This window comes from Melanostigma gelatinosum (genome assembly GCF_949748355.1).
Source record: "Melanostigma gelatinosum genome assembly, chromosome: 9".
NCBI classification, from domain to species: Eukaryota; Metazoa; Chordata; class Actinopteri; order Perciformes; family Zoarcidae; genus Melanostigma; species Melanostigma gelatinosum.
In genome coordinates this window covers 11,874,013-11,886,760 of record NC_136642.1, presented here as the reverse complement: position 1 = coordinate 11,886,760, position 12,748 = coordinate 11,874,013, and the positions used below count along the sequence as shown (strand labels likewise).

General features: G+C 38.9%; 3 protein-coding genes across 4 annotated transcripts; 2 read left to right on the top strand and 1 right to left on the bottom strand.

Moving 5' to 3' along the window:
* Positions 1-1,393: 1,393 nt before the first annotated feature.
* On the bottom strand, positions 1,394-3,904 carry LOC306782725 (uncharacterized protein; the record flags this gene model as incomplete). Its single annotated transcript, XM_079276170.1, has 4 exons — positions 3,477-3,904; positions 2,477-2,531; positions 2,140-2,254; positions 1,394-2,015 (listed from the first exon to the last, which is right to left on the bottom strand). The coding sequence occupies exons 1-4, from the start codon at positions 3,768-3,770 to the stop codon at positions 1,394-1,396; spliced, it is 1,086 nt and encodes a 361-aa protein (XP_079132296.1). The 5' UTR covers positions 3,771-3,904.
* An 835-nt stretch (positions 3,905-4,739) lies between these two features.
* On the top strand, positions 4,740-7,403 carry LOC306781929 (uncharacterized protein). Its single transcript, XM_079275050.1, has 4 exons — positions 4,740-5,139; positions 5,388-5,442; positions 5,839-5,956; positions 6,152-7,403. Exons 1-4 carry the CDS (start codon positions 4,843-4,845, stop codon positions 6,189-6,191), a joined length of 510 nt encoding a protein of 169 aa, XP_079131176.1. The 5' UTR covers positions 4,740-4,842; the 3' UTR covers positions 6,192-7,403.
* Positions 7,404-7,894: 491 nt separating this feature from the next.
* On the top strand, positions 7,895-11,370 carry them4 (thioesterase superfamily member 4). Of its 2 annotated transcripts, none has more exons than XM_079274745.1 (6): positions 7,895-8,263; positions 8,926-9,115; positions 9,564-9,645; positions 10,085-10,195; positions 10,561-10,685; positions 10,807-11,370. In XM_079274745.1, the coding sequence occupies exons 1-6, from the start codon at positions 8,150-8,152 to the stop codon at positions 10,851-10,853; spliced, it is 669 nt and encodes a 222-aa protein (XP_079130871.1). In that variant the 5' UTR covers positions 7,895-8,149; the 3' UTR covers positions 10,854-11,370. The 2 variants fall into 2 exon arrangements, with proteins under 2 accessions (XP_079130871.1, XP_079130870.1); XM_079274744.1 differs by having other exon boundaries at positions 9,564-9,726.
* Positions 11,371-12,748: the final 1,378 nt, after the last annotated feature.

The following is a 12,748-nucleotide window of genomic DNA, read 5'->3' as shown; positions in this document are numbered from 1 at the left end:
TTTACGTGCATTTTACTCTTTATAAATACCACAACTACTATAGTGGATGTACTTTTCGATACCACCAACGCACAACATGAGTATTACAAGTATATAATTGTGAAGATATTACTATGGATACAGTATAGTGAGATGGATGTATGGCATGCAGTGATGGAATGTAAAGTACATTTACTCAAGCACTGTACTTGAGTACAATTTTAAGGTTTTTATACTTTACTCGAGTATTTCCATTTTGTGATAAATGATATTCAGAGGGAAATATTGTACTTTTTACTCAAATACTTTTGACTGCTAGTTACTTTTCACATTTACAACACAAGTGATATAATCATCTAAAAGAATATAATGGATTTGAAAAAATAGATGTATACATATAAGATATAATTACACAAAATAATATAAAACAGTAAAAAACATTTTAATGCTGTTTGTACATTAATGTAATACAAGAACATATTGATTGGAAAGGGTTGCCCTACATAATGAGTACATTAACTTTTCAGAAGTCAATTTTGCAGATAATACTTCTGTACTTTTGCAATGAAGGCATTTTTAAATCTTAGTATTTCTACTTTTACCAAAGTAGAAGATTTTAATATTTTTTCCACCACTGCACATGAATAACATAGTTAATCAAGAGGAGCTGCATATTTTTAATAGTCATCAATAAAAATGTATTTTACTGGAAAATATTTGTTTTTATTTAAGTTAAACTCAATTTCCTGCATTTCTGCATTTTACTACTGTATTTTATTTCTTACAATGCTTTTTAGTGTTTTAATGAATGTTTTTAAATCTCCTTTTCTTTTGCCTTGTGTTTTGATGCCTTTAATGGTTTTATGTGAAGCACTTTGAATTACCTTGGTGTTTAAATGTGCTATACAAATAAACTTGCCTTGCCTTGCCTTCAAAGTGTGTACATTAATGACAAGTTACTGTGTCCACATCACCCCAATTTTTTAAAACATTGGCTTACAACTGTGTATTTATAACTGAATTACGGCAGACAAACACTGTTGCTGCTGAGAAAACCAAGCGACAGACAACATGAAGCAAAGAAAGCTTTGTATAAATCAATCCTCTAATTGCCTTGAATTTCCAACAAATGTGAGATAACTCCTGAATCTGGCCAGTGCAAAATATTCATATGAGTACAATCTGTTTCTAACAAAAAATAACAAACAACAAAAACAAAAACATATGTCCACATCAAAATGTAACTTAACTCCTCATTTTGTTGCATAAAAACAAAAAAAGATAGAATATTCATGAACATCCCATTCATGAACCAAGTCCTACTTGAGGCTCATACTGGCCCAGTGAAGCAATGTGCTGTGAAAACACAGGTTGAAACATCTCATCTCTTCTTAGGTGCTTTCTGTTTAGGGGCCTAAGAGTTTGGTTCTTCTGGTTTGGGGGCCTCTGCCTTTGGTTCCTCTGGTTTGGGGGCCTCTGCCTTTGGTTCCTCTGGTTTGGGGGCCTCTGCCTTTGGTTCTTCTGGTTTGGGGGCCTCTGCCTTTGGTTCCTCTGGTTTGGGGGCCTCTGCCTTTGGTTCCTCTGGTTTGGGGGCCTCTGCCTTTGGTTCTTCTGGTTTGGGGGCCTCTGCCTTTGGTTCCTCTGGTTTGGGGGCCTCTGCCTTTGGTTCCTCTGGTTTGGGGGCCTCTGCCTTTGGTTCCTCTGGTTTGGGGGCCTCTGCCTTTGGTTCCTCTGGTTTGGGGGCCTCTGCCTTTGGTTCCTCTGGTTTGGGGGCCTCTGCCTTTGGTTCCTCTGGTTTGGGGGCCTCTGCCTTTGGTTCCTCTGGTTTGGGGGCCTCTGCCTTTGGTTCCTCTGGTTTGGGGGCCTCTGCCTTTGGTTCCTCTGGTTTGGGGGCCTCTGCCTTTGGTTCCTCTGGTTTGGGGGCCTCTGCCTTTGGTTCCTCTGGTTTGGGGGCCTCTGCCTTTGGCTCCACTGGTTTCGGGGCCTCTGCCTTTGGTTCCTCTGGTTTCAGGACATCTACGATGCCACACATCTGGCTTTAAAAAAAAAGTTCAACAATAGAAAATGCAGTGAATGGATACAGTGGTTATCATTATCAATATATATATATATTTGTAAAGTTTTGATGTTATAATAAGTCTAGTAAAGTGTTAATAATACCTTGCTGGCCTTGATTCTGCTTTCAAAAAGCCACACACTGGGCTCTTTGCTGCTATTTGCTGGTTCAGTGTATCCAATTCTGTTTTGAAGTTGGTCTTCTCCTTCTCGAATTCATCTGTAGGTATTATCATGACAAGTGGAATTTTAAGTGTTACAAATTAAAAGGAATTAGGAGCATTTCTTGAAGTTCCTTTTCTTCAACTGGAAGAGAAATCAATTTGAATGCATTTGAATCAGCACCGGTGCTCAGTAAAAGAGGGAAAGGTTTCTTTGTGTCCTCTCAGATATTGAATACATGACCACTTTTTGGCATTGAGGCACATCAATCGGCACCTACCTTGGAGTTTTTTAAATTCTGTCTCTGCTGATGTCAGCTCATCTGTCGCAAATTTCTGCAAGTATAGAAACGAGAATGTCAGCGACGCCAACTTGAGTTTGTTGGAGAAATCTTCTCTACACAGACTAAAACAATCCTGCATCTGCACATCTTCGACTTTGATGCAGCCACATCCTTTTGACTTCTTGAGTAAATATTTGAATGCTACTTTCATAACATGTACCGGATCTGCACACAACACCAAAGAACTACTTCGTCTTCCTCCAGAGATAGTACTGGCTATGTGAGACAACTGAGCAGAGGAACATTTATTTTATGTGATACACATATTGTATTGCCCTTTTAAGAAGTTTAGTTTTTAGAAATATGAATAAAAGACCCATCTATGCACAGGAGCCACATTTCAGTACAGGATGACAGGGGCATAGACAAGTCCTATATTTCCAATTCATAAAATAATTGTTTTGTTCTAAAATAAAAAAAACACTGTTATATCTGTTGTATTATAGCAAAAATATGTCGTAAAATAAGGAAAATGGCCTATGGTACCCTGAAGGTAGGGATAGTAGATCAGTTTTAATAATTTCAACAATAAATAGTTTACAAATTATACAGTAATGCAGGAAAAAGGTACACTATTGCTGGAATTTACTTGTGTCATAGGTCTATAGTCAGTCCCTGCTCTGATAGTAGCTACACCACAAGCCTGGGTGGTGATGATGAATTCCTTCCTAACCGGTTTTGTGTGTTCTTTGGTTTTCACTGGCAGGACATGTCTAATCATTTATAACTATTATAAAGGTTTGAATTTTGTTTTTTATAGTTTATGTAACCCCTCAAGTTCATATTCCTTTTTCAACCGTGAGCTTTGAATTCATTGTTAAGATGACACAGTCTACTGTCTGGCTCTCTGTGTAAACTAAATCCCACATAACTTTCGCAAGGAATCGCAAAGCTATTCATACACTCTCTTTGCTTGTGTCTCTCAGTTTCTCCTCACCTGGCCTTCATTGCAGGTGTTTGATCTACCCTGTTCCGCAATTGCCTCGGACTCGAGCCTGATCGTTTCTTCCTCCAGCGCTTTCTGCTCAGTTCGGGTCTTCTGCAAGAGGGTTTCCGTCTCCATCGCCATTCTCTCAAAGCCTTCCAGCACATCGTTGGTCACCCGCAGCTTTGTTTTTTGAAACCCGTTCGCTCTTTCCTCTTGTTCGTGGTGAAATTTCCGTATTTTCGTGATCCCCAGAAGAGCGAGAGACAGGACTAATGTCACAGGGAGCACACATTTGACCCTCATAGCTGTGTGAGCTGTTTATACTTGATGATGGATAAACTTCGGCAAGTGCTAAATCTGAACACAAGGCTGCTATCCGTGTCGCCCTGGTTACACTTCTCTACGTTTGCCAAATTAAATTCAACCAAGGTGCCTGACTCACCTGGGCTGTCCGATTGGACATTCACATGAGTTGGGTATGAGCTGCTCTATTGTGTCATTGGAAACACGCCCTTTTCTTTTACGGCATGGAGAACAGGTATCTGCTTTCACCCGGTGCTTGTAATGTCCTCCTCACAAACAAACAGTCCTGTGTATGTAAGCAGGAAAGCTTGCGTTTTATTACTGTGCGTCTGACAAGCTGAAGCTGATATGACAAATCATTTGTGTAATAGGCTACCTCATTTGAACAGTGAATACAACACCACACACCTAAAATAAATAAAGTGTCCGACTTTGACTCATACACTCAGTTACAAGGGGAACAATCGAATCTTTACTTAAGTAAAAGTATTGAAGTATTGGTAATTAAATGTCGAAATTTAAAAAGTACTTACAAAATGGCTAAAAATGGTTAAGCACGGACTCAAGTAGGCTACAATAGAGTAAATGTGCTTTTTGATTTGTTGAACTGTTCCTCTAAACTGTTACACCACAGTTTAGAGGAACAGTTCAACAAATCAAAAAGGTGTAACAATAAAACATAAAACGAACACATATCAATCGTAATTATTTACGGAGGAGATTGAGTCAATTTAAGTCTCGACGAAAACAAATGTTTTGATATTTTACAAATGGTAGGCTATCATACAGTTTCTTGTTGCTTATTTTTTACATCAACTTGTTCTTAAAACTAAGCAGTATGTGGCATTATAAGATATCAGGAAGTAAAGTGATCATATGGCTTCAATCTATTCCAGCGCGCAGGGAGACAACAGGCTACGTGTGTCACCACGCCCATCCTGTTGAGCAGGTGGAGCAGGTACAGCAGCCACGGTCACACTGAGCGAAGCGGTTTGAAAGATACCTGTAATGAGGAACAACTGACCACCACTTGTTCCCACGTTGATCCAATCTATTCCTCGTCTCGATCAGGATGAAGTTCGTGATAGCTTTGGCCGGCCTCAGTGTGACTGTGATGGTTGCAATGATTTACCTGGCCATGGACCAGGAGTTCAAACTTCATGATTTGAAAGGCCGCGTCGTGGAATCCCATGCAGTGGTCAGGATGAAAGAGGAGTCCATTGTCGAATTGAAAATCAAGGACAAGGCCATGAAGACGGAGTTGGTGTCCATCAACACCAAGTTAGATGAGCTGAGGAAAAGGAAGGAAGAAGTTCTAAAATCTGCACAGGACTTCACTAAAGCTCTGCAGACTTGTACCACGGACATGGTAAGGGACACACCGACACGCATCCGTGTTTTTACTCACAATTGGAGTTATTTAATATGAATACACTACAATTATACCATTACTGACAGGAAAGTATCACTCTTCCTGATGCACGTGATACTATTTGACTGTGTGGTGTGGGCGTGTCATGATCCGCTCAGTATTCTGTTAAATCCAAATATTTGATTTATGTTGTCATTGTACCTTCTGTAACTGCTGACAAATACTTTCACCTGTGCGTTAATCAGGACAATGTTCAGAAGAAGAAGGCAAGCGCGGGAGAAGCCATTGTTAAAGTCAAAGGTAAGGCAGCTTTGTGTTTCACCTCTGGTCTGGTATCAGCTCTGGGCATGTCGTTAAAGTGAGCTTATGTACACTAATATTGGTCAATTCTAAATTGAGCCAGATAAGAGAATGTGACAAACTATAATGTGTCTCTACACAAGTTAGTCAGGCGATCTATTGGCCTTTTAAAAGACAGAGGTTCATTTAGAGCTGCTGAGATCTGTCAATCGTGTGTCCTGACAATTAGAAACCAGCAGAACTAGTTGTGCCAGCACTACAGGGCTCCAGACTCACGGTTCTTTAGTTTTATTCACTGAGCTTAGCAAAAGTAGCAGCTCCCATTTTTACTCTTTTATTGTTTATTGAATACAGACATTTTTTAACATTGTTTCTCTGTGTTATACATTTCCTCAGCGGACCACGGAGTGGCTAAAAACAATGCTGAAGGGGACATTCAGAATTTGAAAAAACAGATTTTGGATAGAGACAAAGCTATTTGTGTCTTTGCAAATACAACTAATGCGGAAGCAAGGTAAGATCAGAAATGCCGACTTGCATCTTGAGATATGTGGTCCAGAACATCAGAGTTTCAACAGTCAAAACCAATATCATTACAGAGCTGAACGACATAGTATGGCTGTAAAACTAAAGATGTAAGGAGACCTTATCTTATTAGGACTCTGGACAACAAAGTAACATTATTTTTTTCCTTTTCTCCATTTTGCAGGAAGCTGTGTAGAATCCCTGAAGCTCCAATACAAAGTTAACTCAGAAACAATCAACATTGAATTTGAACTTTTAATAAAAGAAGCATGCCATGCAAATGAGGATATATTTTGTACTGTCACAGATGTGAGTACAGCTCTGTTCATTCCTTATGAGAAAGTCCTATGTTAATTTAGAGAAAAAATACACTGTTTATACATTAATGCATTGGACAAATGGCACAGAAATAGGGAATGAGGAAATATGTTGTATAGTTTTATATCATTTTGTAATGTGATTGTGTATCGGTTAGATATGATGCATTATTTTCTCTGTAAAACACATTGTCAGATATACTTGGGATTACACTCCTTCACAAATAAATAGATTTTTTCGTGTAGATGTCAGCTTCCCCTGATTGACTTGGTAAAGCCACATTGTGTAGCACCTGAGCCATGCCAGTCTGAGGCATATCGCATTTCTTTTGTTGCCCTGCCTCCTGATGAAACATTAGTGTCTACCAGCAACCGCAAAAGAAAATGGGCATCTGTTTAATTTCCAAGGCCTTGTGTCTGTGGAAGAATTTGTTCACCAAATATACCCCCTTGAATTGAACAATAAGCTTATCCTTTATGTAAAAACCCTCAAATCACATGTTTGAGTGTGAAAACTGTCAGTTAATTAAAAAGCTCACTCTTGTCCATCTGGGGATGGACAATTTGAAAATGAATGTAATGAGCCCAAATTCATGACACGTTATGTTCTTATATTCATCAGAAATCAAGATATAGTAAATAATAGCATTTTAATGGCATGTTCCTCTACCGCCCCCTAGTGCAGAACCAAAGATCACACTTGACAGTCTTTTTGCAATTTTCAGTCATGATTAAGATCAACGTATGTGCATAGATTCGCTCCCACTTCCTGTCCTACCACTTCAGCTCAATCTATAAATATATTCAGTCTTGGTGCAGCCGGTCTGAGCACTCTAGGCCTTCAGAGTGCTATGGTAGACATACCTTTCTGGGAAATAGTACACTGTAAGTGGGTTAAGTAGTAGGTGACACTTTTGATGAACAATAACGTGTCTTCCACTGTCATATTTAATTTAGCTGGTGTTGAGTGAAATTGTTCCTCATGAAATATTTGGTCATGAAATGCATTTTGTGTCAAAGCATTGAGATGTTATCCACAGTGAAGTCCACAATGACTGCAGTTGTGATGCCTGTCTGAACTCTGTTTTGATAAATGCATGTAAAAAAACGGTAATAAAGAAACTTATTGTTGGTTGGGAGCCCAGCTCTCCTCCACCACCGTTATTTTCTTCTGTGCTTTATTGCTTAACAATAAGGAGCACAGTAAACATACAGTACATTATAATAGAAAACATTGCCTGGGTTAGAGACATGGAAAATATACACAACACTGCCAGGGAGTTATTTATTTATATATATATATATATATATTTTCAAATAAAATAAAATAACGCATCTCAACTTAAAACACTGTATTGCTGAGGTAGTTCATAAGTCCTCAGCGCTTTCGTGTTTTGTGATGAACAATCTTGACGTAAGAATCCATATAGTTACAAATGGATGTAATGCCGGGTTTCACCTGCTCAAATGTTTCATTTGTGAAGAAGGTATTTGCCCTGGAGAACAGGTTGATACCAATCAGAGTGCAAGATGAACACCACGTGACCTACTCTTGTGCCCGGAAGTTGTCATTCTGTTAGCAGCTGCTTGTCTTCCGACAGGTGAAAGTCACCGGTAAAACGTCAGTGTGTCGTTCGTTGCATTCTTATTTGTTCGAGGTAGCTAAACAGTAACATGTGTTGAACATGCTTAAGGTAGACTATATACCATATGCTGATGCGGTTTATCAGTGTTTATTAAAGCGATACTACTTTGATACGGTGCTAGCAAACGTTAGCTCGCAAAAGCGTTTGACTTTCGTTAGCCAACGTTACCTCAGAGTACAGGCACGTTGTCCTCCATCCTCGGCACTTTAAAGTGTACAAATGGCATGGAGCCTCGGTCGTATATGCAAGGGCGTTCAACGCCTCGGCTCACTCTCGTCTGTCCAGTCTCAACTCAGCCACCCGGCCACCAGCGGTTCAGTCAGGACCATGTTGGTAGGTAGCAACGATCTGTTTTGACGAATGAATGAGCTTGAAATGACTGGTCAGATGTTTTTTGGATGATCAGTCAGTCTCCTCTCACTCCTTCCAGATGTTTCTCATTTCTGTGATGGGTTCAGCGCGTTCTTGTACAAACACTGGGGACATGAAAGTGAACAAAAAAATATAAAAATCGAATCAATATTGTCCTCATACGTAGTCAAAATGTAAAAAGATAATTTATGAATTAAACTATAAGGGGTGAACATTCATACAATGCTGTATCACAATATGAACAAAATATTATTTTACATTACAATATTGAGTTTTTGGGTACACCTGGGAACACCTCATGCAATGCAAAACACAGTTCAGAAACAATTCAGCCATAAATTGTACACTGATAAAAATATCCTACTCGATCTACTACTACTGATGAATTAAGACACATTTTTGCATCATATTAATATGTAGATCAAGCAAGACAAATCTGAACTACAAGGATTTTAAGCCATATTTCACAGAGTGGTGCTTGACAAGATAATAGTTTGAAACCACACCTCTAGTGTATGACATGCATCGTATGACCCACACATTCCCACCACTAACTGCCCAAAGCTTGCTAGACCCAGACCCAGTTTCACACTGTTGTTGTAAAGGATTTCCTTGTTCATCAGGGGCTGCCGTCGTCCTGTTTCTCTAAGCCCCGGGACTTCAGCTTGCCGAACTCTTCATGGGGTTCAGAAATGATGCGGCTGTATAAACATTATAACAGCCAGTGTGAGGTCGTGATGGAAGGAGGAGTGAAACAGGAGGGGCCGTGGCGGAGAATGCCGAGCTACAATCGCGTAATCAAGTATGCTCCAGGTAAACGTGCAGACTGTGACGTTTGTCTCACTGTCTGTCTTTCTGCTTGTTTGTTTTGTTCATGAGAATATCAGCAAAATGATGGGACAAGAGGGTAAAGTGCATTGTTTGACTGTTGTATTTTATTGTTTAAATTGAAGATGACTTATCACCGTGTAATTGAAGGCATAACTATCATGGAACTTAAAGCCGTACACAGATTCTACTGTATCAGCCCCGCACGTGTAACCAGCTATATATGACCAGTGAAGCAATATGACTTCTATGTTTGTCAAGGTATCATAGAATTATGGTATATAGTATATTTTAAACCACAATAAAGATTGGAACTAGGTATGTGCTGATATGAACACATAAATCTGTAAATGCACCTGTACTTATGATGGTTTTTTTCCCCCTTATGACGATGATAAGCTGCTGACAGTTCACGTGTGTGTTTTCCCATCAGGTGGAGTTCATCTTGATAAGATAATCCAGTCAAAGGCTCGTCTTTTTACCCGGAACACCGGAGACCCGGGGGTAGCATTTGAGTATGTTTTATTTTTCAATAGAGAGGAGCAGAGGTGTGTGGGTATTTTCCAGGCTGGACACCTACTGGAGGGGCCGCCAGGGTGAGATAACCGTTCATGTTGGTTGTGTTTTAAATTAATGCGTTTCTTGTATTTTTACATACTGTTCATATTTAACTGTACTCCATACAACACAATAATATTACCTTGAAGGTAGTTTTATATTTTATTGTTTTAAAAGATTTAAAGCTGTTGTTGCATGTCGTAACTTTCAATCTCTCCCCACATTTCCTGTCTGTCTCTTTATTATCAGCTTTCGAATAAAGGCAAAATGCCTCAAAATAATAATAAAAAAAGAAAAACCTCACTAGATAATGTATCTTTAAATCTTCAGAGCTTACAAAACTGCACCTTTTAGCCTTTGTATTTGGGGTCTAATAGAACTTATGTGTATTTCCAGACATGTCCACGGGGGGGCAATAGCCACCATGATCGACACTGTGACGGGGGCTCTCGCTCTCACACTGTTTGGACCTGTTGTGACTGCCAACCTCAACATCAACTACCGCAAGTACAGAAAGAACATATTTTTAACCTTTAACACGTTGTGTTAGTAGATTCAGTTTTTTGTCATATATGGTCCAGCAGAATTAATGTTTGTAGCTTTGTTTAAATACACTGAATATGCCACCTTTTCATTGGTTAGTGTAATGACAGACAATAGTTTTTTGTACATTTTGAAGACCTTTGCATCTATAACAACCTCTATTTAGGATTAGACCCTAATTGTCTTATTTCAGTTTTAATGTATATTTAGGATGAGCAGTCAGGGTCTCCGTGTCTGCTCGGCCTTATGGGCATATGTTGTATGTTGTACTGTATGACTATTATCATTTATGTCCAGTTTACACTGACAAACACTTGTCTTGTTCCCAGGCCTATCCCACTGGGAAGCACCGTGTTGCTTGAAGCCTCTCTGGATGGGAAAGAAGGCAAAAAAATATTTATTACATCCAAAGTGAACAGCAGCGACGGCTCCAAACTGCACACAGACACAACAGGTACATTTTTACACGCATAACATGTCTGATGAGCCATGTCTGTGTGAAAGATTGTGGTTGGTCACGTCTCTGCTCGCCAACCTTCTGTATTGTCCTCTTTTCTTTCATGCCTCATATGCAGCGCTGTTCGTGTCAATCAGTTTCAGCAACCTACTACTGGGATCGTGACACAAACACACCAGACTGCCATCTCCCCAAACACTCAGCAACCTGAGGCCACAACGTGTGCGTGCGTGCGTGCGTGCGTGCGTGTGTGTGTGTTATTAGTTTGGAGTATTTTTTGGAGTGTGTGTGCGCTTATTTGCAAGGTGATATCTTGATACATTCATATCCTAATACTTATACGCTCTCTACAATCCAATATGTTATTATTAGTAATGAATGTAATACCTTTATGTAACTACCTCGTGTTGCTAACACATAGACAGTACATATCTAAGCATTATTCAGCAAAGTAAATGCTAGGTTTTATTTATTGTAACTTATACAATATTTGTGGTTTTAAGTAACACTGGTGCCTTAGGACGTGAGAGTATTGCTCAAAGTGTACTGAAGTGAATATTTGATTTCCTACAATAAAGCATTACCTATTGGTATTATATGATTTAAGCAAAGCATGTGTTTTTCAACAAGTTGAATTGTTTGCAGCGTGGAATAAAAATTGCGTTTTTGTTTTTTTCATTCATATTCTGAGGGCTTTGCTTCTGAACATTAGAAAAATACTTGAGTTGGATGTGTTGCACTTACCATTTAAAGAACATTTAAAGTTTCTCTTTGTGCGATACATTTTTTGAAATATCGAACATATTATTGTAAATGTTTTGTTTATAATTAATCCCCTGGTCAGGGGTTGACCGCTAATATAACCAACATCATACAGTAGTAAGGTTTGCTTGACACTGATATTGCTATATTTGGGTCAGGTTTTTGTAAAAACAAACGGATGAATGCAGAATGTCATGTGCTGTTGGCTCTCTTTAAGTTGTGCACATAGAGGATGAATAAATAAAGAAATTAGCTGTCACTTTGATACATTGGTGCAATCAAGGAGATGTACATTTCTACATGTCAGCTAACCAGACTTTCAAGCTTCTAACTAGTCTTAATTTAGATGTTCAGGTGTGGGTTGTTAACTGTTACCCCACCATGTGGTGGATGTGGTTGTATTTGAATACGGGGTGTGAATTTACATGTCATGAGAATATCGTGACTTCAAATGGAGACACAAGGGGTTCCAAACCCAAAATCATCGCAGTTGTCATTTTGTTCACAGGCTGGTTTGTCTCACTCACTCGTGACACTTTGAACATTTTCCACAATCAAAAATGACTGAGGCGTCCCACGATATGCCGTAAAAAGTAAACCTGTCCACATCACAGAGATCTGTGCTGCTCAGGCAGCTACTGCAGACCACGATGCCGTGAGATTATATGCTGTGAGACTATTTTGGGTTAAACATATACGGCACTGCCTATATGTTGAAGACACTACATTCTTTGATTTTTATATTGGACTATGAAACATCTAAATGTGAATGTTCTGTTAATATCTCTACATCGTGGAACAAAAACATTAAATTACAAAAAGAGAAATAGCTCGTTTATATTTTCTGTAAGAGGGAGTTGTTTCATTTTGCAAATTTAACATCCCAATGTGTTTTCACTTATCTGACCATTTTTAACTGCATTTTGTTGTCGCCTAAACAAACAGCCGGCAACTTCTCACAACTCGGAGCAAAGCCCTCCTCTTGATTATTCACAAACTATCAGATGACAGAGTTGCAACTCCAGAGACAGCAGCATCTAATGTTGGTGTTCATCAAGCATGTCAATTAATTACGCTGGATTAGTAAAATGTAATAAAAAGGAGCTTGAAATGTATCAGTTATATTAATGTTTCCTGTTCTGTTCAGTCACTGCTTGTTATATCGGTACATTGTTAACTGTTAAAATCCACTGATGTTTTTGAAATGCAGCTTATAATAGTCTCTGGCATTTGTTAATATTACTCTTTTATATGATGTTTAAGTAAATGGCTAATACGCTCTGAATAATCCTTAAATT